This window comes from Macrosteles quadrilineatus, unplaced genomic scaffold, assembly GCF_028750875.1.
Source record: "Macrosteles quadrilineatus isolate MER2022 unplaced genomic scaffold, UCM_ALF_1.0 Scaffold_5__1_contigs__length_97177068, whole genome shotgun sequence".
NCBI classification, from domain to species: Eukaryota; Metazoa; Arthropoda; class Insecta; order Hemiptera; family Cicadellidae; genus Macrosteles; species Macrosteles quadrilineatus.
Window position 1 is genome coordinate 86,043,296 of NW_026542598.1, and position 17,311 is coordinate 86,060,606.

The 17,311-nt window shown below is 34.3% G+C and overlaps 1 protein-coding gene across 2 annotated transcripts in view; it reads right to left on the reverse strand.

Moving 5' to 3' along the window:
* Nucleotides 1-575: 575 nt before the first annotated feature.
* Nucleotides 576-17,311, reverse strand: part of LOC128995951 (zinc finger protein 37-like) — a 59,542-nt gene continuing 42,806 nt past the window's right edge. The window contains exon 8 of one of the 2 annotated variants that reach the window (XM_054421023.1): nucleotides 576-2,239. In XM_054421023.1, the coding sequence (XP_054276998.1) occupies nucleotides 632-2,239 (1,608 nt within the window). In that variant the 3' untranslated portion in view covers nucleotides 576-631. Of the gene's footprint in view, nucleotides 2,240-13,689; nucleotides 15,928-17,311 lie in introns of those variants that run through there. The other variant, XM_054421021.1, reaches the window with a different exon arrangement.

Sequence of the window (17,311 nt, forward strand, 5' to 3'; positions counted from 1 at the left end):
GAAATCTAAAAACTGCTATATTCCCTACAGTATGAAGAAAAGTAATATTTTAAAACTCTTAGAGTAAATTTGTGTTTTCATCCATTACAAGCACAACTGGTTATTTATGGACAATTCTACATTAAGTAATTATACATGGTCAATTCTATAACAGTCCTAGGGTAACTAGTTTCAAAAAATTGTAGTTTCATTTTCAAGCCTTGTATTCTCAACACATTGTTGTCAAATGCCTTCAAATAATTGTACAAGAAACTATTATCTTTCAGAACTAGTTGCCTAAGACTGGAATGGAATTGAAGCTACTTAAACCTATGTATTATATGTCATAAATCAGTCCTGCAAGCAATGATGAAAAACAAAATCAAATAATGAGACTAAAAGTCTCTTCAATACTTACATACTTTTAATTGAAATGGTAATCTTACAAGTTAGGTGTTTTAAGCCAAAATGTTGGAATTTTATATGCAATTTAGAGAGATCACTATTAGAATAATCAACATCAAGCTACAAAGAGGTAAATAGTTATTAACAATAATGAATATTGACCATTAGGTGTAAAAAAAAAACAGTTTGAAAATAAACTTACCCTTTGATAGAAAAAAGTTAGCAACTACAAGAACTTTTCACACAATTATGAAGAATCTACGGTATTATCGCTTTTACTTTCACAAATGTTAACATGTTTGTCAAAAGTCTGTTTCCAATTGAAGGACAACCCACATCTGTTACAAATGTACTTGCCAACACTGTTGTGGACTCTACTGTGGGTTTTTAGGGTTACCCTCTGCTTGAAAGCCGCGCCACAAACATCACACTTGAAGGGTTTTTCATCCGAGTGGTTTCGAAGATGTCTCTTATAAATTTCTCTACTCTTGTATGTTTTCCCACAAATCTCACAGAACGCAACCTCAGGTGGCTGTTCCTCCTTCAAGTGCTTTCTCTTGTGATTTAGCAGTTTTGATGCGGTTTCAAATTGCTGGTCGCACCTGGTGCACGTGAACGGTTGTTTGGCATGTTTGTTTCTTGTGTGTCGTTCCATCGCTATTTTCCCTTTAACAGACTCACCACAAACCGTGCAAACGTACTCAGTGTCATCGTGTTTATCTAGAATGTGACGGCTCATGTAAGATTTGTTTGAGAATATTTTACCGCACGTCGGACATGCCATTTTATCCTCCTCTGATGGCTCAATATGAATCTTTTGGATGTGACGTCGCAATTTCATAGGTCCAAGAAATAATCTGTGGCAAGTGCTGCACTCCATGTACTCATAGGCAACGTGACATTTACTCAGGTGTGGCAATAGCAACTGAGAGCTTTTGAAAGTTCTTCGACATACAATGCACACTTCTTTTTTTTCAACGTTCTTATGAGTCCACATATGCAGCTTCAACACCGAGTTCTTCCGGAATCTTCTGCTACAAACTTCACAATCATAATATTTCAACTGGACGAGACACTTATCAGAGTCCCTGTGGCGGTAAAGATCTTTCTTAAAATAAAACACCTCATTGCAGGTCTCGCATGTGTACTGCGAATGATTGAAGAAGTGAATCTCGAGGTCAGAATGAGTATCGAACTTTGAAGTACATCGCCGACAGATGAATCCTATTCTATCTTTGTGTTCTTGCAAGAGTTCAACACTCCCACAGTCGACATAGCAGACTGAACAGAATGATTTATTTGTGGGTTTCTTCACATCTGATGGTCCACTCAAAACTTCTGATTCAGTTTCCATTCTGTCAGGGTCATCTAGTGCTTTAGCATCACTAAACTTTTTTGATTCATCAGAGGGAGCGGTATTTTCATCTTCCGTTCTTAGTTCGTTTTCAGCTTCAGAAACTACAGGTTTTGTTTTGGAGCCTTTATTCTTTTTGTTGACTGAACTACGTGTTTGAATTTTTCTGTTACTACTTAGAACGAAATTTGAATCCATCTTGCAAGCAGAACCCTCTTCATGACTTGAGTGAACTTTGACATTCAGGTTTAATCTAGCATCTCTGGTATGAGCGATATTAGATGGTTTTTGACAATTCATTGCTTCTGAAGTTTTTTCAATTGGTGAGATTATTTCCTCTGAATGGACAGACGATAATGTTTCGAAACTGAAAACAGGAGTAAATGGCAAATCGGTGAGAGGCAATGCTTGACTGATGTGGAACCAGCCTTGTCCCTCAGTCTGACTAGAACTGCCTTCGGGTAAATAAGAGTTTGTTCTTGAAGCTTTCCTTGAGATAACCTACAAACAAAAAACATCGGTTTAGTTGCAATCATTACTAATCATTTACTAAAGTTAAATTAACCTCTCAGCTTTTGCTACAAGCTCGAGCAGGAACTCTTGTTAAGAATGTAGAGAGAAAAATATACAAAACTCCTTCTAATAGTGGGAGAAAGACAAATTTAAAAGTTTAATTTAAAATTATACAGTTATCAATAACTCACTTTCACTTTGGTGTACTAAATGTTCATTCCCAAAATTGATGGATTATATCCATGGAATGATAAACCTTCTTTAAGTGTATAATATTAAAAATATGTACATAACCTAGCAATCGCTTAACTTAACTATGAATCACCCGATGTATTGTATTTTTATCTTAACAATCAATCCTCACAAAACATTTTCTCTTGCATTAATTGTGTCATTGACTAAAGACTGGATAATTTATTCTTACAGCACCATGAAGATGTTACAAACATTTTTCAACATTTTGGTTGTTTGTTTTACACCAAAGGAACTTTTAAAATTTGGTTTTGAGTTACCAGCCTAAATTATTCAGGTACACTTGCATGGTTTGTGCATTTATTCTTTCATTTTTGCCTTGAGCTTGTTTATTTTGCAATTGTTGATTGATTTTGATTTTTGCATGTTTTTATTTTGAATGTGATGAGCCTATTGAACTTATTGTATTTAATGGTAAATAAAGACTTTTGACTTAGCCAAAGCTGTGTTCTTGTGAATGTCTCAAATCAACCTTTAGTTAGATACCATCATTCACACGCCAATGACGAGGAGCATCTGGGTAATAATTAATACCCCTTAGGTTAAACTGGCAGCCTTTAGATCTGAAGGCGAGAACCTTCCAAATCCATTAGTCAATGGTGAGAAATATAACCATTCTGCTCAAACAATATTAAATTGTGATTGTTAATGACATTTTATACATTATTAAGTAAATAGATCTCTTTAATCAATTAATTTTGCAATGTTGTGTACCACAAATTCATAGTACTAGACCAAATTAACAGTAGAATTCAAGTTGACCTTCATATTATTTTCTAAATGGCCTTTGTGTTCATACGTAAGTTATTATAAAGTATTTACTTATGGTTTGATAAGAAATGAAAAATTGCTTAGATGGACCTAAGCTGGGTTAGAACAAAATACTCTCCCAGAACTTTGCCCCATTAGCTTTCAAAGTTCATAAGTTGATCAAAATTTCTCGTTCAAATACAGTAACCATTTTGGCCCCCCCCTGCCCCTGAACCCAAAAATGTTTTGCAAGTGATGAATGTGTCCAAGTTCGATGATTTTTTTTATGTGTGTACTAATCTATAGTATCTCCTGTTTTCCATTTTTTAAATATAGATTTTTAATGGTGGTTATCCTATAAAAACCCCATTAAATAACAGAAAATTGAGGTTTTTACAATACACCTGCAATGATTTTAATCAAAATTTAGTATGTTAATGTCCTCTAAAAAATGTGGTACAACCTCCAATGCTACATTACGGTTCAAAAGTTTTTTTATGGTTTTACCAAAGATTACATATGCTACGCAAAATTTTGCATAGCATATGTAATCTTTGGTTTTACCCATGAAATATCATATTTACTCACACCACTTACCCATTTTAAGGGTTGTTGACAAGCTAATGGAAGAAAATGTGTGTTAGTTGGTGATCTGTTTATTTTAATGTGGTTTATCATAAATAAAAATGTTGATTGTATTAATTTACACAACACCATTCTATAGATGGTTTGCGTTTTCTTCCAAAACAGCTGTAATGATGAAAGATTTCTACAATTTAATCAGCTGTTTTAGCAATTTTCCCATATAGGGAATAAGCTATTTTGTATTTGATTTAGACACATGGGCTAGGTAGACTTCTGTTGTTATCATCCAACCAGAATAAAATGTGTTTATCCAAGTTGCTTTGCTTGTACAAAATAAAAAAAAACAGTTGAACAGGCAATTACAGATACTTAACTAAAAATATTTACCTAACCCGCCATGTTAAACTTCCCTATCCCAAGCGTGATGTATATAACTTCGTTACTTCTCGAGTGATGTAAAGTTGAAAAAAAACTCACTCGGTGATGTAATGAAACCCATTAAAATAACATTGAGTGCTTAACTTAAAAAATATACCTCTATGGAGCCAACGTTGTAAATGAATGTTACTGTTAGAAGATGAGTGAAATGGATAATGAAAAATATTGTTCGTAACCTCCTGTATATTGTCGGGTCAGGTAAAATCTTGTACGTTACACGTTACGCAAGAGCGTGTTTACATCACTTCGGTAAATTATGCAACTCGCTTCCGCTCGTTGCACAACATTCACCTGCGTGATGTAAAAACGCTCTTACTACACTTGTAAGGTAAATAGCTATTAATTGCTAATTATTGAAATTTTTATACAGAGCTATCATTTTGTTAAACAAATTAAGAACTGTATGAGTAGGCTGCAGATTGGAGTAAGAGATGTAGAAAGAAACTACATGAATAAATTTATGTAATGTAGTTTATTTGATCAAAGCTATAAAGTGTATAAATGAAAAAAATATTTAAGTATATAATTTTTATTTACATAATACATTAATTTGAGCTCAAACATGTGATGTAAAATCTTAACTATAACTATAAACATTTGAAGGTTATTTGTAAAAATATAACATTTAACATTTTTTATATATATATACAACTTCTCCTATGATTGGGTGACACAATATGCTTGGAACTTTCAAAATATACAAATTAAAAACTGATTAATTTTACTTTAAAATTTCAAATTAGTTTTAAGTTGCTTAAGAGCTATAAAAATATTTAAAATGTAGTTAAGTAGAATTTTGAATAAACAATCAAATCATTGCGTTTCAAAATTGAATTTAAGTGTTGAATATAATCACACATAGCTTTGTAATCCCAATATCAAAACTAATAGATTTATAACATTTTTAGTTTCACATTATTGGTAGAATAAGTATTCAGAAATATCAGATAATCAATAATGTTTATAAAAATATACAATTTAAATTGCTAAGTAAAATGAAATTGAACAAAAACTATACACTTAATACAAACTGAACTTGGAGTTAAGAAATTACATGGGAGAGATATGCGATGTTGGACAAATTTTATTCATAACAAGGATGATGATGTTAATCAAAAACAAAAGGTAAAGCTTGCAATGGATGGGGATGAATTAATGTTTAACAATTAATAAGAAGCTAGAATCACATTTAAAAAAGACTAATTTACCGATTTTCAAACAGATTTTTTAAATACTTAAAGAAACAATAAATGAAGTTTCAGTTCGTCCAGAGCATGGTTTGGATCTTTTTGAATAATTCTCACTCAATTTCAATTTGATAAAAAATTTAACAATGCCACGAGGTTCTTTTTTGTAAGACCATGTTTACGTTGTAACCAGCCGGTGTTAGCAACAGGGCAATAAAGTAACAGGTGAGTAAACACTTAGTTAAGAAAACTTATTACTCACATGAGGTCAATAAACAATAATTAGAAAAAAATATCAATAAAACTTCTTTTAGCGAATTTCCCATATAGGGAAAAAGCTATTACCGTAGTACTCATGGTAAGACCTGGACGCGGGACTGATTTTTTTTTCGTTTTGAGGTCCCTATAGGCCAAAAACACCATCCGTTCAAATTCATATATATATATATATATATATGTCCGTTAGCACGATAACTCGAGTAAAAATTATCCGATTTTGATAAAATTTGGTACAAACGTGTAAACCTACGTTTATTCGAACAAGTTCGCGATCCAGCATGATCGGACCATGGGAACGGGGGTTTACATGTTTTATGGGGTAAAAAAAGTTTTTTTTTTCCATTTTTGACCCAAAAAACATAAAATTTAGCAATTTCTTTCCAAACCATTTTGTAGAGCTTGAAAAAACAAATAATTTAATATATTGAAGCGTTATTATGCGCCTAATGGTTACGGAGAAAATTCAAAAAAATTGTAAATTTAAAATTCCCATGTTATTCTTATGGAGAATAAGTAAACTGTTGTAGTTTGCTTGTTTATGAACATATTTTGATCAAATTTGGAAAACGTTTTTATTTCTTACTAACTATTAACATTTTACAAAAAAAAAACAGTTTTACCCTCCCTGATGCAGCAAACCTAAGTACTTGTTAAACTAATTCTATTTAAATCGGGAATAAATGTTATATTTTTAAGAAGACATTTCAGTGTAAATCAAATCAGTCAAATGGAAATTTGCTTAGTCTGCAGGTTTGCTGCGGCGGGGGTATTTATATGTTTATGTTCTCTTTGTCTGGATACCTACTGGATAAAATCATGGTGGAAGGAAAAAAACATAGGTGTGCTATTCCCGTAATATGCTGATGTCACCCAGATTGCATACAAAAATCACTTGATTGTATTGCCTTAAGTAATTGTTTTGATTTGATTGTTATTGTTTTTATATTTTTTTCTAAATGGTGAAATGGTGTTTGAAATCTGGGTGACGTCAGCATATGACGGGAATAGCACACCTATGTTTTTTCCTTCCATCATGGAATAACATCTGAGATTATATTGAGATGATAAAACGGAAACGCAATGATATTGTATAGTTGTTAATAGACATTTAACCTTCAGTTAAAGAAGTAGCAAAGCTAAAGTATTCAGGATAGAAGAAATAAAAGAAGATAATTATAAATGATTAAAATAGTTCAAACATCCTTTCCAATGTGCAAAAGGTTTTAGACAAAATATAATTCAATGCCTTACCCATAAACTTTCTTGGTAATTTTATAACTTAACTTAAAACTATAATACTCTTTTACAATAGCTTAAACTACATTTCTTAGGCATAAACTAAAAATACATAAACATTTTTTTAAATCATAATAGGATACAATAAGCTTTGTTGAAGGGCACTTTTCTTTCTAAGTGTATTAGTCAAAATGATGATCAATGAATAGTATTCAGTAGTCTCTTAACTTGTTCATGAGACACTCATAAATTTAGTTGTTAGAACAAATAAGAAATTAATTAATTATAAATCAATTTTAAATAATAAAGCAAGATTCTGGTGATGTTATATTTTGACCAGTTCTTTGTGTAACATTTATACCTTACTTGTTTACTGCAAATAAAACCAAAGATTAAAGAGCAGATTGTAAAATTTGGCTTTAAAAAAAAACCTTTAGTCAACATCAGTACACTCAACATAACCGAACTTGAATCTCTATCAAAACAAGATTCTACTTGCAGTATCCAAGGTTAATACATATGTACATATGTGTTACAATATAACACAGTAAAAAATATATGTGTAGTTTTTTATATAATCATATTAATTGTTCTCAAACATAAAATTGTTTTCAATTGATTCGTGTTCCAGCCTCATTCTGCGAGGACCCGCACTTCACAATATGTTTGTCAAAAGTCTGTTTCCACCTGAATGCCTCTCCACAATTTTTACAAGAGTATTTCCTCAAATCACTGTGCACTCTACTGTGAGTTTTGAGAACTGTTTTGCTTTTGAAAGCGGCGCCACAAAGACTACAAACGTAAGGTTTCTCATCAGAATGTGTCATCATATGATTCTTCAATATCTCCCTCGCCTTGAATTCTTTCCCGCATATTTCACAAATCGCAGGTTTTGGCGCAACATGCTTCTCCCTGTAGTGTCGGTTTTTCTCCAACAACGTGTTGAACACTATGTTGCAAAAGCTACACGAGTGTCGTCGGTTTTCGTGGTAGTAAATGTGCTGCTTGAACGTCGTTTTCCCCTTGATCACGGCTCCGCAGATGTAGCAAACCTTTTCCTCCCCGTTGTGAGTCTCCATGTGCAATTTGAAGGCCGTCTTACTCGCCATGACTTTGTTGCATATCTCGCAAACTTCAGACACAGATTGAATATGTGTACTTTTTACGTGTGTTTTCAAACTAGAAGGCCCTGGTAAAATCTTGTGACAAATGTCACATTCCATACTCTCATAAACCGTGTGACATGCTTTTAAATGATCTCTGAAGGTGCCAAGAATCTTAAAACTACTGTTACAAATATTACAGGCGAAAGGACGGGACTCTGCGTTAGGGTGTTTAGTTTTCATATGGGATTCAAGGTTGCTTTCATGCACGAATCTGTTATGGCAATATTTACATTTCAGCATTTCTGGCCTTTTACAACCCTGCACTGTGCCCTTGTGCCGTATAAGGTCCGACTTGACGTGAAAAACCTTTTTGCACACCTTACAAATGAACTTACGATGGCTGACAAAATGAGCTTCGAGTTCTTCATGGTTGTTGAATATAGTGGTACAAGATCTGCAGATGAATTCCTTTCCTTTCTTATGTTCATCCAGGATGTCTGGGAAGCCAAAATCTATATTGCACACTGGGCAAAAACATTCTTCTTCGGCTTCTACTTCTGCATTGGATGATTGGGGAGGGGATGAAGATTTCAAGGATTTTGTGCTTATAGGCTCTTTTACAGGTTTGTCTTCAAGGTTTCGGGGACCTCTGTTCTTCTTGCCAACCAAATTGGCATCATTTTTTGATGCTGGGCTATTAGGATCATCCGTAAATGGAACTAACAATCCAGCGTCGAATCCCAACTGATGTGGAATCAACACGAAACCTTGATCCGTCTCTTCCTTATTCTCCTTTGTAGGTTTACCATCAGCTTTACTACCTTGTAGTGATAAGTCTGATAAGACTTTTTGGTTCCCAGCAAATCCTATTTGTTGATCCCTTGTGCTGGTTCTTGAAGATCGTCGAATTGGTTCCTTCTGATTCTTTGTCTGAGCTTCTTCAGTTGATGTTGACATTAAGATAGACATTGGTTTTTGTCGTTGAACGGATCTGACCTACAAACAAACAAATCAGTAAGTATTCTACTGGTGGTAATTTGGTGCTGGAACAGAGTTTCAACTGATCCAAACAAACACAATACATTATCGTACTTTACATATCAATTTATGTTAACAAATAATTTCCACAATCTTCTAGATTGTTAAAACATAAAGAATGATTTTAAAAAAATTTTACATTAACATTACATAGTATTCAATTCAAATACATTAAAAATATTCAAACATTTTTATTCCAATGATAAGTTATAACTACCCTATAGATTTTCAAAGTAATTTGGAAATAAATAAAAAAATTATGTGGGTGATCAAGTTGCCCCGGTTAACAATCATAAATACCTTATAATTAGAGATCAATATTTTATTTAAAAGTCCTCTACTTCTATTTTATAACGAGTTACCCCGGAGGAAAAATCACCTGGTAAACAATGTCCTTTATTACCACATAAGAAGAAATCGCACAGTTTGATGGGGAAAAACAAGAAAGCCAATATGTTGACCAATCACATATCTGATAGTCAAAAATATCAATTTTAGGTCTCAATGTTTATTCAGCTGAACAAAACTGGCACCAATTATGAGTAAAAATTAACTTTATCATGTGACCGATCCAACCAACACGCATAGAACATTGTACATCAAAAAATAACAGCAATGTATGGCTTGGGAAATAAATTATTCCAATCTTTAGTGCAGACCCTGTATTTTTACTAGTGCAGGGGTGTACTGAGTGTTGAGTTTTATTGTAGAGATGTCCAATATGGACAAGCGTCTCGGGTTCCTGGTAAAAAACCGATTAAAACCCCTTTTGCGAAGGAGCGGGGGTGTGATGTCACTATCTTCTCTTGAGGGAACACCATTACCGATACGAAGTGCAGCCATCGGTATCGGTGTTCGTGGTGTAGTGGATAGAGTATTTCGCTGATGTCCAAGAGGTAACCAGATCGAATCCCACCGATGACACCTTTTTAAATACCTTTTTTGAATATAATTAAATCCCTTTATTTATTTATCCTGTTATTAAACGTAGCTCATAAACTAACCAAGTGTACTGCCTCAATGAGCTGCTATTACAAAAAGCTCTGGAAAAAGTTTACTCTGCTAGCAACTTCACATGCCACTCAACGGATTTTGAGCAAAATAGATCGTAACACCATTTAAGTCTACTCGCAGATGCTTGTGTACAAGGGAAAATTAGGATTAGTCTTGATATTGTCAGAGGAAGTAGGTTATAGCAGGCTACTTCATACTCACCAACAAGCCTGATTTTTTTGTCTCTAACTATTAGTTTTGACTATTGATACAACTAGACATTCAATTCCCATGTTAAAGTTATTGCCAGTTTTTGGATCAAAGTCTCCGTAGTTTGAGCCACTTGCAGATTGTGCTGATCTAAAGTACTAATTTTTGTCGAATACAAGAACTTTTTCATCAAGTCAACTTATAGAATGACTTGACTATAGCGACTGACCTACCAACTTGGTCAGCATATAAGGTGGAAAATAGACTATAGACACTAGCACATTCTGTGACTGGCTCACATATCTATGTTCTTTTTTAGTAAAAATTGGCAACAGCTGGTCCTTATAGATACAATGTCTACTTCAGGATCCAATAGTCAATGATACTATACTCTCCCAGTGTATCCAGCCTTTAGTTCTGACCTCAACACTCTTGACTTTGTAAACTGCAAGTCGATTTCAAATTCTATTTATAATCTGAAGTCTGTTTAAATTATATTTAATGCCGAGTATGCCTAATTCATGGCAAATTAAATGTTTCCTCTGCCTCAGAAGAAAGCTATACATTTTAGAAATAAATAGTTTTTTGTGGTTTAGATCAATGTAAAGTTAGTGGTTATTGAAGTTAAACTAAGGGAGAACTTCATCATTTACTACTTAATTGTCCTCCCACCAGGAGCTTGAACTCACTCTGAAACTGGGACGGGTGGCGTCGTCCTGTAATCCAGCTACTAGGAGGTCACGAATTGTGGATATTTATAGGCATGCACTGTGGATGCAATACTCCCTAGTGTGGATTAACGTCCGCACGAGTGAGTACTACGGCTATCCGCAGTACTTTCCTGATAAGTAGACCACTTCGAAATAAGACCAAGGCAAAAATGTGGATCGGATTCCACAATAAACTGTAGGTTCCTTAGTTGCCATTAGCTGTATGGGCTATTAATTAACAGCTGTGTCTAAGGGGAAATGTCGGCCTTAGTCACTAACAAGACTACAAGATTGCGCCACTCTTCCTACACTCATCTCCATTCATACTTGGCTTAAAATACCTACTTTGTATGGCCATCATTTAATAATAAAGTATTAAAACCGCCTACATGTTTTTGGCCAGAATACTATTTCCGCTGTATCTCTTTTTTACTTGCTTGAACCTAATATCCTAAAAGCACGGTAAGTTTTTCCATAGCTTTATTGAAAAGTAAAATGTATCGGTAAGTAACATAAATCCTTGCAGTGTTTTATTGTGGTTCTGATAACACTAAAAGTCTGTAAACAGTTACAGGGCGACACAGTATATACGATTTTTTTTCACCAAGCACACATAAGTGGCATTTTCTCAAATCTTCAGTTAAGGATTTTATTTTTACAAATTACACAAGAAATAGCTATCACATCAACTTCCGTAGCAACAATTTCTATAAAAAAATTTAAAATATTCTAGATTCATGGCTTAAATCAAAATCTTCTTACGTTCTAGATAAGTTCTTGTCCTTGGAGGTTTTAGCTATAAGTGTTTAAATAATGTAAGATCTAGGTTGTAAGCTTCTACAAATGTATTGCATCCCTTTGTTAAATATTTGTTTGTTTTAACGATAAAGTGACATGTTTATGAAATTGTTATATTTTGGACAATGCCAATTGCTTTGTGGCAGGAAGACAAAGAAGAGATTATGATTTTGATTAAAACTCAAAATCATGAATTACACTTCAACTGCTAATACTTTTCATAATCCGCCAAAAGCCTGAATTTGAATAATAAAGCAGCATACTTATCTGCACTTGCATGATTGTGACATAGTTATTTGCTTGTATATATAGGGATTGGCAAGGCTGCACTTGTAAACAAATTCTGATCTCCTGCTTCACATACATGAACGCTACTACAAATTGCATGGATCGAAAGAAGCTCTTGAGTTTTGTTTCATATCACTTAAGTTGCTCAAAGTGCTGCCGGTTTGCAGCGAAACATGTTTCCAGTCTATGTTGGAACTCTGCCCAAGCACTGGTAAGCATATTCTGGTTTACTGTCATTACTGCATCATAACCTTCTTGGAGCTTTGACAGGATTTGAGCTAATGGTGAAATGTATACTGTCCTTCACATAGCCAATAAAATCACAGAGTAAGAAATCCCATAGCCTACATTGAGGTTCGAGGAACTCACGCTGGATAGTTAGTAAGAAAAAAAAACTGTTATTCCATCTTAAGAAAAAGAAGGTTCCTTGCTTCAATTGTAGGTATTTTAAAAACAACTCAAGAAAGTAAACAATGAATTATGAACATAATTTGATATGTAATAATTAATAATGGCTGATATGTACATCGTAGTCCTTATGCAGTTCTATGGGCCGTCCCCTATTGGTGTCATACAAGTCTGGGTGTCCTCCCACAGAAAATGTTGAATTTAAAGCCTCCATGACAGTCTGGGGAAAACAACACACTCACAGAGCCCGCCACTCAAACATCAGCACTCATTGGGGAATGAGCTGGTCTAGTGGTAGAGCGCAGGGCTTCAGGGCCCGAGGTCCCTGGTTCAAATACCATCAATCCCAAATGGACTTTACCTTTGTGATAGTGCCACAACCATCTAGGACTGGCCTGAGGTAATGTGTAAAACAGTTCAGGCTAGAACTAGTGTCCTAGGTTGTGAAGGTGAGAAAAAAAGAAAAAAGACCACTCGAACATGCCAACCTGTGTTTAGTTTGAGTTTTCTGGTTTTTTTGTGTACAGTTTCTTTTTTTGTTATTAGGCTATACGTAAAATTTAATATGTAGGTAGGGAAAAATTATTATATTGATAGGTAGGTCTTTGAGTAACTAGGTAAATGTAGGTTTTAGGTCATGTGAAAATTAGACGTTGTGTAGTTAAAACATTTAGCTTAGAAAAACTTATCTTTATCTCAAATTAAAATATTTTAGGTACTTAAGTATTAAGAATTATTTGTGATATGCAATTTTTGTTCACTTTTTCCAGGAACAATAAGCTGATTACCTCTTCCTAGAATTAGAGAACTAGTTGGTACTAGTTCTATTAGAATGTATAGATATTTTGTAAAATTCTTGCAATGTATTTACAAAATACAACATTTTTTTTTTTTTTTTGGTATTTTAAGAACTACTCATGAGTTCTAATATACTCAGTTCGTAAAGTTTAGACGGCTTTAGGGGAAGAAACCTTTCCCCTCCACTTGACTGTAACCTTTGAAATACTGTAAGTGATAAAGTAAAATACATTAAGCACAACAAATAGTGGTAGAGAAACCCCCCCCCCCCCTTCAAACCACCTATACATTGTGAACAGAGTTTTAACCTGTATTGTTGCTATATAATACAAGAATGATTCATGGGTAAGATAAGTCTCAGCCTCATATGGAAAGTATATTATTCAAAAGAAAATAGTATGACATAATATGAAACACATTACTCAACACATTTGAAGTTAAAACATATCAGAGTCCTGCTAATATAAAGCGAGATTACATAAAATATTGAAACTATGCATCCCTAAATAATGTAAGTGTAATGGCCATTTATTGCTCCCCCATCACAACAACATTGGATAGTTTTCCAAGGTCATCATCATATTTATTCCCATCAACTACAAAATCGTGATAGTTTTCTGTAATTGTGTTCTGCTTCTTCACTGCTGTTGATGAATGTATTAGCCTATTTCACTTGACCACAGGCTATTGACAAGTGTTTTAAATTACCTAGTTCCATACAAAATTCAAGGAGAATTAGAATCTTTTTCACAGATGAGATTTCAAGTTTTCTTGCTCATGTCACCCTGGTTAGTATTTAAGAACACAAAGCATGGTTTTAAATTTAACTAAAATAAACTTTTCCCCCAACAGGTAGTTTGGAATAGCAGGACCCTGATGAATTGTTGAGTACTTAAAGAGAGATTTTATTCACTCCTAGAATCAGAACATGCAGCATTTGAAGATTCACACTTCAACATATGTTTATCGAAAGTCTGCTTCCATCTAAAGCCCTTCCCACATTTCTCACAAGAATACTTGTTAACATCACTATGTATCCTGCTATGAGTTCGGAGGGCGACTTCGACTTTGAAAGCGGCTCCACAGATATGACAAACAAAGTTTTTTTCATCAGAATGTACTGACATTTTATGAAACTTCAAAATCCTTGCAGACTTGTAGCTTTTTCCACATTCTTCACAAATGACTGGAGCTGAAGCTGGGTTTAACTTACCAATGTTGTGAACCAACTTGCAATGCTTGTTTCTTTCTGATTTATTTTTAAATGTCATCTTGCAAACACTACAAGTGTACAGCCTGCCTTTATGATTCATTTGATGACTGTAATAAGCATTTTTACCCTTCAAAATCTTTCCACAAGTTTCACATTCAATTTCCTTTCCGAAATGAAGCTCCATATGCACAGGTAGGTGGTTTTCATTGGCAAATGTTTTTGAACAGATAGGACAACATTGAGAACCTTTAACATGTGTATTTTGGACATGATTCTTCAATTGTAATGGTCCAGGTTCAATGATGTGGCAAATTTCACACTCCAAACTGATATAGACCATATGTGTTGCTCTCATATGATTATTGTAGTCACTTGAGGACTTGTAAATCTTTTTGCAAACAATGCAAGGATATGTGGTGGACTCCCCATTGGGATGCATTTGTCTGATATGTTGATCTAAAGATAATTTTTTCACATATTTTCTACTACAAAACCTGCACTTATACCCCTTATGAGTCCGCTGACCTTTACACAATGAATTTGTTTTTTTATGTCGGTGAAGATCAGATTTACAATAGAATGGTTTCTTACAATTTACACAAAGACACGTTTTATGGCTATAGAAGTGGTTTTCAAGTTCATTATGGTTTTTGAATGTCAATGAACAATTCCTGCATACAAAGTAGTTGCCGGCTTTGTGCTCGTCTAGCAATTCAGTCGTTCCACAATCGACACTACAAACTAAACAGAAACCCTCTGGTTCTTTGTCAAGGATTGGCTGAGGTGGAATGTCTTGATTATTGTCAATGCTGTCAGTAGAGGTGTTATTCTCATTCCCAGATCTGAATTTCTTAGTATTTGGAATTGCAGTGTTTTCACTCTCAATATTACCACAAGAGCTTGTGACAGTTGATTGATTGTCTGGAGACGTTGTTTCGATAGCTGAAAGTGTTAAGGTGTTTGGATAGGCTACAGCAGAAGGTAATATTGCACAGTCTAATTGTGTCCTTGTTTGAGGGAATGAATCAAAATTATGAAATGATGAGAAGTATCTTTGTAAAGGATAGATCAGTGATCTACTTTCTGGTGGATTCATAACTTGAGACAAATTAGAATATGTTTGTTCAGTTGGGAACCGTACAGGAAATTCTGATACTTGCTGGTTTGATGAAAAGTATTTTCCCTGAGAAGATATTCTTTCTGGTTGATTAACAGCTTGAGGCAAATGAGAATGTGTTTTTTCTGTTGTAAATTGCTCATAACATCCTGATACTTGCTGGTTCTGTTCTGCCATAACTCCCATTTGGTTATCTATGTTGTGACCTCTTGAGTTTAAATCTGATGTAGGCCTACAGAAAAATGTCCCTGCCAGTACAGGAATTCCAACCTACAAAGAAAATGTGTGTGAGTATTTGAAATGAGTAAGGAGATTGACAAACACAACAATATTGAATACCCAATTAAAATAAGAGAAGAATTCAAACAACCAAACATTTATCTTCTTAGCAGGACTAGGATTCTAACGTATTATTGTACACTTCAAGTGAGATTTTATTCACTCCTAGAATCAGAACATGCAGCATTTGAAGATTCACACTTCAACATATGTTTATCAAAAGTCTGCTTCCATTTAAAGCCCTTTCCACATTTCTCACAAGAATACTTGTTAACATCACTATGTATCCTACTATGAGTTCGGAGGGCGACTTTTAATTTGAAAGCGGCTCCACAGATATGACAAACAAAGTTTTTTTCATCAGAATGCACTGCAGTTCTATGAAACTTCAAAATCGCTTCAGACTTATAGCTTTTTCCACATATTTCACAGATGACTCGAGCTGGATCGGGTTCCAACTTTCTAATATTGTGAACCATTTCCTGATGCTTTTTTCTTTCCAATTTGTTTTGAAATGTAATATTGCAAACCCTACAGTTGAACTTTAAGCCTTTGTGATATATTTGATGTGATTTATAAGCAGTTTTACCCTTAAAAATTTTCCCGCAAATTTCACACGGCATTTCTTTTCCGTTGTGAAGCTCTGTATGAAGTTGTAGTGCGTTTTCAGAGCTAAATGTTTTTTTACACACAGAGCAATAATAACATTGAGAGTTAATATGGTTATTTCTGATATGATTTTTCAATTGTTCTGGTCCAAGTTCAATTTTGTGACATATTTCACAAACAAGACTAACATAGGCTGTATGTGTTTCTCGCATATGACGATAGCAGTTCTTAGAGGATTTCATAACCCTTTTGCAAACGATACAAGGATACGAGGAAGAATCCATGCTGAGATGCTTTTCCTTCATATGTAAAGCTAAAGTCCATTTAAATGCATATTTTTTTTCGCAAAACTTGCACTCGTGCCCTCGATCATGCCGCAGACCTTTACATGATAAATCTGTTTTTTTATGTCGGTAAAGATCAGATTTACAATAGAATGGTTTCTTACAATTTACACAAAGACACGTTTTATGGCTATAGAAGTGGTTTTCAAGATCATCATGGTTTTTAAATGTCAATGAACAATTCCTGCAGACAAAGTAGTTGCCGGCTTTGTGCTCGTCTAGCAATTCAGTCGTTCCACAATCGACACTACAAACTAAACAGAAACCTTCTGGTTCTTTGTCAAGGATTGGCTGAGGTGTAATGTCTTGATTATTGGCAATGCTGTCAGTAGAGGTGTTATTCTCATTCCCACTGAATTGCTTGGCATTAGAAATTGCAGTGTTTTCACTCTCAATATTACCACAAGAGCTTGTGACAGTCG